Source organism: Pundamilia nyererei, unplaced genomic scaffold (assembly GCF_000239375.1).
Source record: "Pundamilia nyererei isolate P.nyererei 1_Seehausen unplaced genomic scaffold, PunNye1.0 scaffold00060, whole genome shotgun sequence".
NCBI lineage: Eukaryota > Metazoa > Chordata > Actinopteri > Cichliformes > Cichlidae > Pundamilia > Pundamilia nyererei.
Window position 1 is genome coordinate 1618632 of NW_005187461.1, and position 16911 is coordinate 1635542.

Consider the following 16911-nt stretch of genomic DNA (forward strand, 5'->3'; position numbering starts at 1 on the left):
CAGAACAATAGGACAAGATTTCTCCCGTTGTCCTCCTTCACTCTTCCTGACCTGTCAGACATCATCCGATACCTCCCCCACCACCACATCTGACCCTCTGCCTGCTAAAGCAACACCTGAAATAACAAAGCTATCCAGCAACCCTCGCATGGTTGGAAAAAACTGACTGGCTGGTAACGCAACACAGTAAAAATCAACATCATGATGTATTTAGGGGGAAAGTGTGAATAAAGCCCACTTGTTAAAATATGACTTGTAATATGGTTTATATTTCAATCTACACCAAGTCTTATGAACTGCCAAATGACTGAAAGAGTTGTTTAGACAAGAGGAGACTGAGGTTTGAATTCAGTGGGGATTCAGATTAATCGCTTTACTGAAAAGACAGCGATAAGCAGCAGGTGACATACGCCTGCCCACAGCCTTTTAGTCTCATGAAAACACACATCCTCATATAAGTGATAACATAGAGATACCTCTTTCACACAGACGCGTGCATGCATGTAAATAATGCAAATACATATTAATTTTATTCCAAAACATGTTAATATGTTATTTTTTCTCAAGTTATAGATTGTAGTGGTTTACACATTTGGTTAACTAGTGAAAGATCCCTGTTCTGATGATGAGAGGAGCCAAAAATCCCTTTGGGGTTGTGTCAGGTGTAAAAATCCAACATGCAGCGCTACCTGCTGCAGCGATGCCATGTGTAGCTATTATTGCTCTACCATTACAGCCTCATGCTGCATGTTTCCATCAGATTGTAGCTACATAATAACAAAACTCCCATCAACAGCAGAGTGGATTAGGCAGCATTACACCAAGCTTTCCATTTCCATTGGGTCATAATGGAAACCTCTGTGTGTAAAAGTCCTACACCGGTGGCTATTTTAAATGTATATACTGAATTATTAGTTCGAAGGTTAATAAATAATCATCATGTTTATATAGAGGCTTATCTAACCTGCAGTGACTTATAGCTAATCCAAGGTGCTGAGCTGTTTAAAAATGCACATATTGGTCCATTTTGACACGACCTCTTCCTATATTGATTGGCTTAAAAGCAGCCAAATTACTTGACTCCATTTCCTGGCAGCAGACCTCTGTACCTCTGAGATTAGCACAAACATTAACGTGCAATTAGAAGTGACATCGAATCCAAGGAGCTGAAAACCAGCTCCTCGGAGTGGAACATTCCTCAGCCAACCAGAAAGAGCTGGAGCGAGACCAGCAGGGTACAGATTACCACCCAGGTCCGCCTCTGATGAAAGCTTCTGCTCCTTGGCGTCTGACAAACAGCATGAGAGCAGCGCAGTGAGTGAAACTGAAAATAGATATGAGCAGGTGTGCCAAATGTGCAAATCAGCTCAGCGAGGAAACAACGCTAAGCTGCAGAAATCACAGATCTGTGGCTCGGTGCCTCCATTACAGGCGCAACGCTGCTCCTTAATGGGGCCTGAAGCTTTCATCAACATTTTGACATAATCTCAGGAGCTCCGTCACATTGCATTTTGCCAACACATAAGCAAACCTGTGGCACTGCCTAGTCTGGATTACTTATTGTTCCAGGTTTTCTGTGTGTGTGTATAAGTAGCCTCATATGTGTTTGTGTGTGTGTGTGTGTGCGTGTGTGTGTGTGAGAGAGAGAGAAAAACAAGCAGGAAGGGCAGAGAAAAAAGAAAAAGCAATGGAGTGCACAGATATAATGAGGCTGAAAGCAGCTGTTCTACAGCTGTAATGCAACAAGCTGGGTTGCTCTTGCAGTGAAAAGCATCTGTTTAACATGACATTGTAAAGCTTCCGATTGTCTACCTCTGTCTAACTGTATGAATCAGATCAGCTGCCTCACACACTGCCTTCGTTCCTTTAAATTAGCACAGTTTGCTATACGTGTATTTATCTAACTTTTGTTTTTGACCCCACAAAAAATCTCAGCAACACCAACAGAAATCCTGCTTTTGGCTCGTATTACTAATTTTTATGACACCGTGCCTTACAAATATTTTTCTTTCTTTCTTTCTTTTTACAGGATATTATGGACCTGAATAGTGATTTTTTGAAGTTTTCATGTTTTACTGCCTTTTATAGTAGCCTGCTCTGGAAATCTCAGATCTTTAACTTTTATGCATAGAATAAAGAAATATAGTCCAAAATAATACACAATATGCAGGAAGTACACGGCCTTTGTACTTTTCTTGTGTTTTGTGAAGCATAAATGTGTGATGACCAGCTGATAATACCTCCAAGACCTCCACAGACTTTCTTCTTCCACAGTAAAAACAGTATCTATTACGCTCATGGTCCTGAAACACGAGCAGCTCTTACCCATCATGTTGTAGAGGCTCTGCGGTGCAAACTGTCGCGGCATTTTCTGTATCGCTTCTTTAAACACAGAGAGGGCCTCCTGCGAATGAAACACACAAAAAAGAAGGTTTGGGACGTTTGCATTAGAGAGCACAGAGACCCCGCTAGAGAAGCCGGCTCTGGGGTAACTCGTCATTCCTCCCATGCAGCCGGGGCCATGACAATATGAATACACAGCGTGGAATTGGGGGTCGCCAGAAGGCTGCTTCATACAGAGCTGAGCACAAAGGCTCTATCCTCAGTGTCACGGCTGTTAAGACAACTAGAGCCGTGTCGCTTGTTGACTTTAGCATGTATAATGTGTTGGTCCGGCAAGTCACCTCAGACTCGCTCAGAGTTTAAATGGCAGAAGGACCTGAAAGTATTTTATTGCTGAAGCAAATGTTGCGGTTAGAGGTCAGAGGAAGTGGGAATGCTCTGTTCCTCAAGGATGCCAACAATTTAGAAAGGCCTTTATTGAATCGGCCGTAGGACCGCTTCATTCCTGATTGAATCAGCAGCATCGGCGCGTATTTTCAATATAAATGTACAGCGAGTGGAAAACCAGTTACTTTAGCCAGCGCTGGAGGTCTTTTGGGGCATGAAAGAGAAAATTTGTTAGAAACAGCCTGAGGAGTATCTGCACATACGCTTTGTCCCCTATGACTGAGACCATTTTGTAACATGTCCATATAAAAGTAAGCTTTTTTTTTTGTTTCCCCAAAAGGCTGCTTGGGTAACTGCCTGCATTTCATCTCAGTTCACTGTGGTATGAAATTTTCCAACATTTACGTATGCAGAGGAGTACTGTTTCAACTCCCATGGTAGCAATGGATCTGTTTGTTAGACAAATATAAAAAACAAAGATGAGACAAAAAAAAAGATTTATATTACTGCAAATGCAATCGAGACATTTCCTTTTCCTGTTTCAAGGGCGGGTTTTGGGGGGAATTGACAAAAATAAAAAACAGTATTCTTGCCTCCACTTGGTGTATTTTATTGTATCCTTAACCTTTATTATGACATGCTATAAGGTTATTATTGCCTTAAATATGTTCTTAGCATACGAGATCTGCAATCTGTCATTACCTCCTGGTGTCCCTGTTCGTGGAGCAGCTTGCCCAGGTTGTACAGGCAGCTTGTGACTGAGCTCTTGTGGGCGTGAGGGTCCTTCAAATTCTCATCTGGGATATCAGCACAGGTCAGGAAAGTGCGTTTGGCCTCATCTAGGCGACCCTGATTCATCAGGATGATGCCTGTGTTCAAGTAGGCTGCTGTTGGGATCAAACGAAACACAAACAGAAAGCTTAGACTGTTCCTGTCGCTTCACTCGATCGATAAAAGCTCAGTGATAATTGTGCTTACAATGATAAACTGGCATCAGACGCTCCAGTCACAGTGATATCAAGTGATAAAGCACATAATATTGTAGCGTGGCTCATTTATCTGGGATCCAGGATTCCTTCTCCCAACAAAGTCCTTGTTTTTGCCTCTGTTGATTTGAAGCAACGGCTAAAAAAATCATTTTCATATGAATTTCATTAAACTACTGTTGATGCTTTTCCAGCTTTACTGTATGTTTGATATTTGCACACGTCCCGCGGGATACTTTGAATGTACGTTAAACTTTCTCTTGAACGGTCAAAGACGGCATCTACAGTAATGATCAATACGCAGCTGAAGGGTAATTAGTCTCTGTAGGCCTTCCTCTCTAAACAACTCCCTATCAAGTCTGGCTGCTGGAATAAATTAACTTGAAACAGAAGATCAATCAGGACATATCAAATCAAAAACAAATAGCTAGAAAAAAAACCTCCTTTTTGTTTTTGTTGTTTTCCCTCCAACGTCCTTGAAAATCGTTATCCTGATGCTTATGTTCTACTCTTCACTCTTCCACCTTACAACAATTTTACCCATTCTGCTTATTGTTGTGCATTTGATGGTAAATATCTGAACCCTTTTCCCAACGACAGGCTGTGCAGACGATGGACGGCAGATAAGAAAAACAGAGACAAAGGAAAACTTTTCCAATTTCGTCAGCCTTCTAACAACTGATTCTCTCTCTCAAAAAAGTGACACAAATCAATAGTGCCTCATCAAAGAATGGGATAAATGTGCATGCCGGGTATAAATGTGACAGTTTGGCCCAGTTAGCTCCCAGTTAGCCAGTGAGTAATAGTGTAACCTTGAAAAAACACACATTAGCTGTCACATTCTCATCCGCCTTCAAAACGTGTGCTGCTTAGAGTAATTAATTAACCTTGTTATCAGCGTTAACAGATTGGATAATTGCACGCTGAATGGAAATTTTCTAGTCTAACTGTGATCTTGATTAGGTGTATAATTAATCTGGGGAATAAAGGAAGAAACTTTCAGGATTGTCTGTTTATCTGTCATTGATTGATGCGCAGAACAACGGGGAGCTAATTTATTTCATGATCAGGTAAGAATGTGATTTACACTAATCAGGGAGCGAAAAGAAAAGAGGTGAAAATATAACAAAAGAAATGGATAAAACTGCGAGGAACTCGTGGTGAGAAGAAGAGACAAAGCAGAGGAGGACAGGACAATGGAGAGAAAAATAAGTAAATGAACAAAGCAAGAATAAAATAAACAGAAGCACCATGGCTTCAATCATAATAAATCACTTAATGTTTATGCTTTATCTGTGGACATATCGGGCTTTGAAAGCAGTCGCACAGCTGCACCGAAGGTTTAATTCAGCTGTACACACACTGGCCTTTGCCACCTCTTCCCTTCCCTTCACATAACCACAGCCAGTGTTCGCTGTTGCCTGGACACAGCACAACCACGACCACAAGTGCTGCAGATTGTCAATAAAAAAAGGAGAGCTGTACTTACAAGCCAGAGTTGGCCGGCTCCCAATGGCCAGCTTATAGTAGTGAAGTGCCTCTGAGAACTTGTTGCTCTCCTGTAGCAGCAAACCACTGGAGCAGACAAAGGAAAAGACAGTTCTGACAATTTAGAGCTTTAAAAACTCTAAAGAGGAGATCGTTTCAGTTAAAAGCCTCTGTTATGATTAAACACCAACATCAGCCAGCTGATAAATGTGAAGGGAACAGTTTCGCAAACCACAGACATTTGATCACACTGTGAGTACTGGCCGGTGTTTTGTGTTTTCCCCGCAGACTAAAACAGCATCATTAATAACGCTGTCAGGCGGACAGCGCCCCGGGGAATTGAAAACAAGACGGCACTTCCTCTCAGAGGAGCTCTGATCAATGTACACATGAGAAAGGAGAGTTTTTCCAATCATTCATTCACGTTTTAAGACAATGAGATGGTTATAAATGCACAGTCGCATCAACAGATTAAAAACAAACAAACAAATAAAAAATTTGGGGCCAATGTTTGACGAAAATATTGAATGCAACAATAAGTGTGATTAAAAACACTCACAGGTTATAGAGCATGTCAGCCATGTTGCTGCGGTAATACAGGGCATTTCTGTAAGCCTGCTCCGCCCCCTCCATCTTTCCCTGGCTCTTCAAGACATTTCCAAGGTTGCCCCATGCTGACGGGTCACACAGGGTCACAAAAGAAAAGGTTAATCAAAAGAAAAAGAAAAAAGTCGGTGAATTATAACAGCAGGAGGAACATTTCTATGGCAAGTAATCATTTTCTTTTGTTATTCACAGCCTCATGCTGCCGTGGCTTCAGTGCCTTTTAACCTCTGAGGAGGACGTCGTTCTGCTGCAGCTGGCATACCAAGACAGTACTGCTGAAGAGAGATGGCACACCGGGGGAGCTTTGTGTATAAACCACCAGTTTTTCCAGTGTGTATGAAAAGAAGACCACCACAGCGCCACTGAATAGCTAACGGCATTAAATAGCAAAGAGCAGTAACTGACAGGAGATGTAAGGCTGCCAAGATGTTTTGTACATATTGTGCAGATACTCTGCAGTGTGGAAATACATCCAGAAAACATGAACTAAGTAATAAATACGAAGAGAAAAAGGTACAATAATGGGATTTAATGCTTAATGGCAGCGTGCAACATTAGCATCTCTTCAATTTGCTTTGGAATAATTTATAAAGTGTACAGTATTAAAAATAAAAGACTATTATGACTCAAGAGATGCGCCTAATGAGGTGCACGCTGCTCTAAATGTGTAAGAGTAGTACTTTTTAACCTTGAGGTATTATTCCATCTCCCCTCTCTAATACTCATTCAATAGGAAGATAAAATCCATTAACGGGTGGTTACACCGCTGTAATGTGCAGCTTTTAAAACACACAAGTGTCTAGGATAACAGGAAAAAAATAAAAGCTTTCTTCATTCACCTGCTCTGAACGCTCAGTGAAAAAAGTGTCATAAACATTCTGTGTATTCACAATTTCACACTTTGTGTGTGTGTGTGTGTGTTTGTGTATGAGACTGGGCTCTTTTCTCATCTCATATTAACTTTATTGAATGTGAGTCGTGGACATTTCTGCTCCTTGGTTCGGCTGATGGCCTGCCAAAACAAACAGCTGTCATGCCTCAGCGCCGCTGCAGAATCTGAAAGGGAAATTAGCTAACACAACATGCCCTTCTGCTGCTTTGTGGGGCCCTGTCCTGCTTCTCCGTTCAGCAGCTCCAAGAGCTTCGGTTTGGATAAGAATCAGTGTTTGATGACCTTTAATATGAAGCTTTAGAATATTTGATCTTTTACTAAAGGTGCCAGTCACAGATGGTGCCTTTCCAATTAAACAGATTGCATGCGGAGTATAAGAAAAGTGTCAGATCAAAAAGTACAGCTCTGTTGTATTCCTTAGAATAGACTCGTAAGAATATTGAGAGTTAAAATGTGTTATTTGAGTTATTCAGGATGATAGCAAACTAATGGACGGTGCACATAATCAAACCTCACCTAAATATTTGCTTTGAATTATTCAGACAAATAAATATAATGGTTGCATATAAAGTGTGTATGATTTTACATGTTTACACATATACGAATAAAGGCACACATCTTACCTTTAGCAGGATTGACATAAATCCCTGACTTGTAGAGCATTTCTTCATTTTGCCAGTCCTGGTTCCTCAAAACTGTTTTGACACCAAAAAATAGAACCAGGGCTGCGCTGGAGTACACCAGCATTGTTCTGGATGATCTGCGGCGTAGTCGGATGTAGAGGGACCTGATCCCCACTGCAACCAGCAGGCAAAAGCCCATACTCGGGATGTACAGTACTCGCTCGGCTATCACAAACCCCACATAGAAAAACAAGTTTGTGGCAGGTAGAAAAGGGATGGCCAAGAGGCCCAGTGAGAACACCACAACATTTTCAGTGGTAGGTAGCAGAGTCCTGCTCTCATAGTGCTTTTTGGTCCCATTTTGCGTATTATTTATGTGAGCATCCGTATTGGAATTGTTCACGTGCTCATAATCATTATAACTGTAACTGTGCCCATTACTGCTCCCATTTCTGCCATTGGTGTAATGATGCACTTTGCCATTAGTGTCCTTTCCCCTCGGTGCACGATGTGTCCACAAGCCGAACCAAGCTAGCAACAACAGACCAGAATAGAAGACAACTGTATGAAAGTTCCTCCAGTCAGCAAGGCTCCTGATCAGAGGCACGGCATCCATCGACCAATCGAAACTTAGTGTGTCTGGGCAGAGGAGGAGCCAGAAGTTAACAGCAGGAAGGTAGAAGAAGGTCAGGGTCCTGGTGATGAGCGAGGGCGAGTCAGCCGCTGGGTTGTCAGAGTTGGAGAAGTTTGGAGGTTTGTTGCCCATCCAGTAGAAGCGACAGGCCAATAGGAAGAATCCCCACGCTGCCAGCAGAAACACGTTCAGCAGCAGGTGGGCGTTCTTTCTCTGAAAGACAAAGAAAACCAAAAGCAGAGATTATACCGTCAATCTGCAGGAAAGGGAAGTAGGAAATGTTACAAAATATACTGCAAACATTAAAGGCTCACACTGCAACTGTTTTCTCAGTGACTGTACATTTGCGACTCTCGGACCTTTACTTTCACTTTGACCCAGACCAACGAGTGGAAGAACAGAATCGCTGCTTTGTGGCCTCGACTACAGATGCAGCGAGTCATCGGAAAGTGAATGATTCAATAACCATTCCTAAAGCGTTGACTAAACGGAGCAGCTTTGAAATGTGTTTCATCAAAACCTTCAGTTGTGCCCAGTGTGTGCTTGCACAGAAAGCTGTGAAATAAAAGCAATTACGTTTTGTGACACCTTTTTCCCTTCTTTGAACTTCATGCCTTCCAAGAGGAGGAACACCACATAAAGTTTTATTAAAGCCAGAACATTAACACTGTGTCAGTTTGGGAATTTTTCAAAATAAAGGTGACCTTGCATCCTAATGTTCTATTTATGGCCTCTGCAGACATAACAAAATAAACACAACTACATAAACTCCATTCATCGTGTTACAGGCTTAATATTAAACACTTTCCCAAATGTTGTGTGGAAATGCCGATGCAATATTTATAGCGTGTTTGCTTGTTTAATCATTTGCTGGCACAGCGTTGAAGAATTACTGGCTCTGTTTCTCCACGAGCCTGTTCCAAAGTTAGGACCAACCGACCTTTTTTAATGTGCTAATGTTGGAAAGTCTAACTTAAAAAAAACATGTTTGTGTCCGACAGTAGAAACCTGTACACGGCCTGGAAATAAAATGAATGAAAAACTGAAAATATTATTTCACACCCCAAACGCAAATAATATAGATCATCAAAATATGATCTATTGGCTGATAGCTCACCCAAAGAGCCTCAGCCACCTGCATATAAATCACCAGGGCATCATTGATGCTGTAATCCAATTATTTAAGCTGAAACCCAAGGCAATCCTGAACCCACAGTGAATGTGATCTTTCTCCATCTCCACACGCCAAAGGGGATGATGATGTCTCATCTGTGATCATAGACATCATGCCACCACTGCTTAGGGGTTGTACTATTGATTTTCTCGCCTGTCCGTTGTCATTTCAGATTGTATCTGTGAAGAAAGGCTTCAGTAACCTCTGGGGACAGCTGTTGTCTGCTAATGATCACTGCAAATACAAAGAGCTGTCGCTGCCACACAAAGGCAGCAGGAAATTAGGCTTAAAACACAGCAGGCGACACCATGGAAATGATCTACAGACGAAAAATATCACATTCAGCGCATCGAGATGGAGAGGGTGAATATAAAAGACACGTACATAAAAAGGCAAACCAACAGAAGTACTTTGTAACAACTCCCACTGGTGTGATACAGTGAAGAGTTAAATAAATCAACTCCCAAATGGCTTCTTTCACCTTATGCAACAACAACAACAACACAGACTCGCAGCTGAATATTGGATATATTATTCAAAACAGTTTGGGGAAATATCACAAGAATGAAAAAAAAAGATCTCGCATAAGGTCAGCTCTGTCAAACCCTTCACCAGAGGCCTGACATCAACCCCCAGCGATTCAGTATTTTGTGGGGATGTGCCAGGATATGCCACTGTTGGATAAGTCGTTTAGGCGCTTGGCAACAAAAGGTCAGATCCAGACCACAGTTTCTCATTAATCTGAGCAACTGTTGAAAGCGTTATGGTCAGCTCCCTGTGGAAATCCAGGGCAGACGGTAGGATGAAGACAAATTTTCATTAGATGCTATTAAATGACATCAAATTAGGGAAATGAAACAATAAGTCGCTGTGCAGGATCCTAATAGAAGAACCACTCAAGTGAAACAAAAATCAATCTAGTTTAGATTTTATGTTGAAAGGCTAGACAAATTCGTAAAAAGCAATGACAATTATTTTGACCTAACCACCTGTCTGTGGTAAGGTCAAAATAAAGGTTAGAAGGCCTAGTATAGAAAAAAAGAAACTATCTATGATCTGCTCGCTGCTGGACGAAGCACAGAACTGGTCAAAATAAAACATAAAACAATGAAATGAGACAGATCCCCAAATATGCAAATATGAAGCTACAGCTAGCAGCTGATTGGCCTAAATTAAACCTAAAAAATAAAACAGCTTTTTAAATTTTATTTTAAACAAATCAAACAAGTGAGAAGTGTTAACTGGGGAGCTTTAGAGTCAGCATGAGATGTATCACCTTTGCACAGAACCAAAGGCTTTTACTTTGCCAGTCATTGTGCCATTAGTTCATATTTGCTGCAAAGACACGATACACGGTATCATTACCTCTGCAAGAAGTCCCAAAAATGAACATGTCGATACCAGTCAGAATAACCTGTCTGTCTCATGATAAGTTCTTAGCGAGCTGCACACTGCACATGTGAATGAATTACATGCTTTTTGGCTTTGGGTAGCACTGAAAATCAGATGCACTTATACATATAGCAGTCCTTTAAAATGATTGCCCCACAGCCCAGATTTAAAAGCTGTCATCTGAACTTCGTATGAACTCTTCTTTTCCCCGGCACTTTTAATCATCTCTAAAATCACAGAAGCTGTGTCCAGTTTTGAATCTAAGCAGGTGAGCAGGAACCCTGCAAAGAAATGAAGTGGACTGAAATGGTCTTTGAGGCCCAGCGGCTGTACTTTGAGCAGACTTTAACAGAGAGGCTTGCTGAGCAGTGTTAACACATCTCAATGACTGCTTCAGGGAGATCCAGCTGGGATTTATGAGGATCTTTGACAGACTCTTTAGATGACTCTGGTTTAAGCAAATCTTAACAAGACGCTACCAAGCTGCAAACTTAAAGCACTGCAGGAGAAACAGGAAGAAAAGCTCCGTCTGTTTTTGACAGATCGTTCAAATCTGAGAGTCCTCGGTCACGGCGCCCAATTCGTACAACAATCGAATGTCCTCTGAGGTGGTTTCAGTGCTGTTAATGAATTATGCTGTAAAAAAAAAAATCCTATAAAAACGGTAATATTCCGGCAGCTGGGGCGCCAAAATAATACCAGAAAATACCAGAAAATAACTTTCCCATGAAAATACGGTTATTTTCAGTAATGACAATACAGTTTGTTGCCCTAATTTTGCATGGGATTTTGCCTTTTTCAAGTGCTTTTAAACATTAAATTAGGAACAATTTAATGTGATTAAACAATGAAATTTTCCTATAAACAAGGTCAATGAATGTGGCAATATGAATAATAATATGTAAATGTACAGAAATACACAGTTGGTTTAAATAACAATGGATTGCATTCATATAGCGCTTTATGAGACCCTCAAAGCGCTTTACAATTCCACTTTATAATTCCCCTCTGGTCATCACCAGTAGGCGGTAGGTGAAGTGTCTTGCCCGAGGACACAACGACCGAGAGTGTCCGAGCCGGGGCTCGAACCGGCAACCTTCTGATTACAAGACGAACTCCCAACTCTTGAGCCACAATCGCCCTAAATAACAATAATAATTATTATTATTTGATGTAAAAAAAGTTTATACGAATCATTTTATATATTTTTCCATAGAATTACATTTAACAGTTCAATCTTTCAAATAACGGACAAATATTTGTGAAATTATGATGCATTTGTGAATGTATTTTATCTAAATATGCTCATGTACAGACAGATACATTTACAAAACAAGAAAATTATACTTTATTACATTTAGAGTGATTTAACGTTAATTTACATTTGAAATATAGAATCAGTCTATTTATGTGAATTTAATGATATTCTAGAAGAACAGTACAAAACTGTAAAATACTTTTATATCACGATTTTTTTTTACAGTGTACTTTTCTGCAAATCATTTTTGTTCTTGGCGTGATGCAGATCGCTGTCTACTGGACAATGAAGTGGCAACTATGTTTCAGTTCAGTCCATATTCACCTGTGACAGCCCTAAATTCTAATCATTCGTACCTGGAAATGTGACAAACAGATATGCCTCGACTCTTCCCAGAGAGCAGCTAACACTCAGACACCTCCTCCTTAACCACGTCCATATGCCAGTGCTGCAGACTGAGGCGGTGTTTCATGCAAATTCTTGTGCTGCACTGAGGTTCAACTTTTTCTATGCATATCGAAGTCTTCGGGCAGCACCCAAAACATAAAACAGCCCTTTGATTTTGCTTCAGTACACATTTGTAACTCCATTACTCCTCCTGGCATACTTCACCAAATGCACTGACCTTTAAAAAAATATATAAGTGGCAAAAGAAAAAAATGTGAAAATGTATATATTCTGGGACATGAACCCCGTCGCTATAATCTCTGGAATAAACAAACATGTGCATCCTCTATACTATGCCTCCAGTTAAAAACAGCTACTGTTCAAAGGCATAAGTTCAATTACTACCAGGCAACGGCTCCCAGGGCGCTACGGCTCTATTATGCAGGAAAACCAAGGCGTTCCCGCTTTGTGTCTTTTGTCAATAATCCAGTTTAGTCTGAAATAGGTGGTTGAGCACAACCCTGTAGGAGGCATGGGGCAGTGTTTTTTTCTTCTCTTTTGTGTTTTAGCAGCAATCAGCTGAGAACTGAAACAATTTAGGCTTTATAAGGCATGCGTGTGAATAAAATATCCTTGGAGATAAAATGCAAAACAGGCCAATTACAGAATCCCTGTTTGTGCCTGCCTTTTTCCATGTCTCCACTTTGATTAGGTTCATTTGACTGAGAAGAAAACTCAATCAGGTTTTTTCTTTTAAACATCCATTTAGTTTTGTGAATGAAGGTTTGTGGCAAAAAAGTGGAAAGACCTCAGGGAGAAATTTAATTAATTTGTTTGGAGAAAAACGCTCTTTTCTCAAGGTACACATAAGCCTTTTTTGCATTTGGTAAATGGGCATTATTCTATCGCGCAAGAAAATAAAAGAAAAAAAAAATCAATCACACAACACATATAGGTAGCCCATCAAAATGCAGCGCTGTGACTGGCTTTCACTTCAGCGAGCACCTAACTGAAAATCCAGTGAAAGAAGTGGCATGTCTGACCTATCCCCACCTCTTCATCATTACTGAGATCAATTGTCTGCAGAAGGCCTTTCATCAAGATCCTGCCTCACATTGATAGACTTATAATGAAAGAAAAAATGAGCTCAGGGTACCAATCAGTGAGTATTACCTCTGTCACACGCATGTGCACACACACACTCCCAGAAAGCTCGAATTTAGTACGAGTCCCTAAAAAGTCTGCATAAACCTTTCTGCAGGCTTGATGGATACATTCTGTGCTCGTGCCTTTGATCTTTGACTGCTGGATCAACTAATCAAGCTTGTGGTTGATGGACCACAAATTTACCATCTATCTCTCTGCTGCTGCAGCTGCTGTGCTCTCCCTTTGTTAGACAGACTTTGGGTGTAAAACATGATAGTTAGCAAGTAAGACAAGATACGAGCCTGTCCATTTCCTAACAGTGTGTTAGGGATCACCAACAGATGGCTGATGATAAAGCTCAATTAGCGGCTCGCAATTTTCTCTCACATGTGCACCAACTGTTTTATTTTATTATTTATTTAACCCTTTTATTTTATTCTATAGTAAAGAAATATAATAAATGTTTGTTTATTATGCTCTTTGGCTTTTACGTTTAAAGTTACATCCGTGGCTCATTTTCAAACTCTTAAATGGTGACTCCACAACTACAAATTTTTGGTGACTGTTAAATTACTTAGGGGCAATGTACATTGAAATGTATTGTAAGATATAACAAGTTAGTTGGATCAAGCTGCGGACTTGATCTGAGAAAGACAAGTGCAACTGTGTAGCATGAACAGTAATTTCAATGCAATTCTATTCTATTTATGCAGCGTCAAATCACAACAACAGCCGCCTCAAGGTGCTTTATATTGTAAGGTAGACCCTACAATAATACATACAGAGAAAAACCCAACAATCATATGACCCCCTATGAACAAGCACTTTGGCGACAGTGGGAAGGAAAAACTCCCTTTTAACAGGAAGAAACCTCCAGCAGAACCAGGCTCAGGGAGGGGCGGGGCCATCTGCTGCGACGTCTATTAACACATAGTGAGTGAGAAAGGTGACTGAAGAAGAAATACTCCATGCATCAATTTACCTGTAAATCGGAGACTCTGTCTTATGGCTGCCTGATAATCACTGTAATACTGGTCAGTACTAAGATGATGATTAGTATTATTCAAAACACGTGGAGTACATTGCAGTGAGAGAGATATGTTTGTAATGAAGAAGGAGGTAAGACAAAGTGGGAAGGAGGCCTACAGGAGGGGAATCCCACCACACTACTGATCAAAGACACTGACAGGTTAAATGTGAAAATAACATTTTCATTTGTAAGTTCTGTGGTATCACCTGCTGTGGAAAAACCTGGAATTTATATGATGAAAGCAAGCAAATGTGAGCAAGAATATTTCCAACTAATACATGACAAAATATGCCAGTTCACGCTCTCTCGGTCAGCCTTTATTAACCATAATCACTGCAGCAACATGGGATCCATTTCTCTCAAAACCATTAAGTCAACATTCCAGCCTCGCTCACTCTGTTTCTAACTGAGCCGCTTTAAAGGCCCTTACTGTAAAAGGCTAAAACATGTCATGCTTTCATGCTGCAATCAGAGGTCAGACAGAGTCACTCTCTCCCATTTATTCTGTCATCAACTGCAATCAGACATCTATAGATTTGTAATGGCACAGAGAAGGTGAACCTTATTCTATCCAATCAGAGGGAGCAGCTGAGAGGATGAAATCTACACGTAAAGGGAGGAAGGTACTGTTTGTATCCACGAGGAGGATGACAAACTTGCTGAATGAAGAAACAAAATTTCATTTCATTCACTAACTTCTGCCATTTTGCATTTGTGAAGTTTGTGAAGTTTTTCCCAGTTTATTTGCTGGGTCACATCTGAGAAACAAAGAATGAAACGACTCTAAAATCACCTTCTATACTCTGTATACACACTGGAAAAGGCAAAATGGTCAGGCTGCCCAAACAATAAGAACATAATGACAATGGAAAACCAAAGTGGACTCAAAGCCTTAACGTTTCACAGACAATATTTATTGAGTGAAACCACAGAAATGGTTTGAAAAATAAACCGACTGTTCCCGATTTCTGGGCTTTCGTTTCCCATATTTATTTGTACTGCAAGGGCCAACCAGACTATATGACCGCTACTGCAGATTCGCTGCGACAAGATGCTGATTCAAGCTTGAAGGGGGGGAATTTTTTTGTTGCTGGAGGGAGACGTGTGTGTGCCCCGCGCTGCTTACAGTACAAGTTCGAAACTTTAAAGATAAATGAAAAAAAAGTAAAAATGTTGCCAGTTGTGTCCAGACTAGATTTATTCTGTACATGCTTGGATTCTCTCTCATTACTATGCATTTGGGAGATCAGAGCCATTGTGTTGTTGGGTTTAGAGCGGCAGTAAGCTCCTACGGTGCATGAATGAATGACTCAAAGCCAGAGCAGGGTCCAAATCTAAGCAGATAGACTGTCGGAGGAATGTCACATGCTGGTTGTAGAAATTGCATTCTTCCTTCTGTCAACCACTTTCTGAACCACTCTGTCTGGTGTGTCCTGTTACAGTTGCCCACAGAAATAGTGACAGCATGTCATTTGTTACTGTGAATACTGGCCAGTAATAAGCATGAGAGAAGCCGAGTAAAGTAAAAAAACAAAAAGATGACTTGTTGTGTAATAATGATGAAGAGTTCACACAAAATAAAAAGCAATTAAAAATGAATCTGAGCTGAATCATCAGTTGGTTTTGACGGCTGTTTGTGAGTCTCGCTCCTTTCACACATTTCCATTAATCTGACAGTATTCGAATCAGCTTTATGTCTGAATGAGCACCTTGCTCCTGACTGAAACCCTCATATTGCACTGCTACACTCACATATCATCATTTTAAACAAAAGTGCACGCCATTTTCTTAAATGGGAAGGGCACAAAACTACGGTTCGGACTGTTTAGAATAGAATAGAACAGAATAGAATAGAATAAACCTTTATTATCCCATAGATGAGAAATGTGGGTGTTATACAGCTCTTATAGCAAGGGGTACATCAAATATAGAATGAAGGAACAAAGTGGTGCTATATACATAAGCAACTGAAATTTGTATATACAGATAACAATGTACAGAAATATGTATATATTTATAAAATATGTATAAATGTATGTATGAGCACACATCAGTGATTGACATTGAACTGGGCATTTTTAGCTTGTTAGGCAAATGTGTAAACCACTGCACTATGGAGCTCTGTTTATATTACTACTACTACAAATGCTTTGTCATAGCTTTCCAGTGTTTTTTAGCCTTTTTTAATGTCGTGTTTTTACAGTGAGTCTTAGGGGAAATTCAATATGTTAGAATTTTTTTAAATTTATTAAATGTAAATGTATTATTTAATTTAAACTATCCTCACTGCCGTGGAGACTCTATGGGAGGGTGTGCTTTGCCCATTTTCCTCCTCAGGCACTGTTTCAGGTGTTACAGTCAGACCTTCTCCTTCTTTTTAGCAGTGCAGGGTTCATTCTTCTCTCAGCACTGTCTGCACTCTACCCAAAGGTGAAACTGTTTGCGTTGATTTAGAATAATTTTTATTCACTGACATACCACAGTAAATATGCTCATGTGCACATTTCTTGAACACAACAGTAATTTTGTGTGTGCACTTATTTGTTTCATTGAGTACAAACATTT

The 16911-nt window shown here is 40.4% G+C and overlaps 1 protein-coding gene across 1 annotated transcript in view; it reads right to left on the reverse strand.

The window, feature by feature from the left end:
- The window catches only part of tmtc2b (transmembrane O-mannosyltransferase targeting cadherins 2b), an 81872-nt gene that overhangs the window by 17439 nt on the left and 47522 nt on the right, over positions 1-16911 (reverse strand). Inside the window, exons 3-7 of the mRNA XM_005734796.1 lie at positions 7326-8172; positions 5764-5878; positions 5206-5291; positions 3433-3617; positions 2326-2404 (exon numbers count right to left, since the gene is read on the reverse strand). Coding sequence (XP_005734853.1) covers positions 2326-2404; positions 3433-3617; positions 5206-5291; positions 5764-5878; positions 7326-8172 — 1312 coding nt within the window. The remainder of the gene's footprint in view (positions 1-2325; positions 2405-3432; positions 3618-5205; positions 5292-5763; positions 5879-7325; positions 8173-16911) is intronic.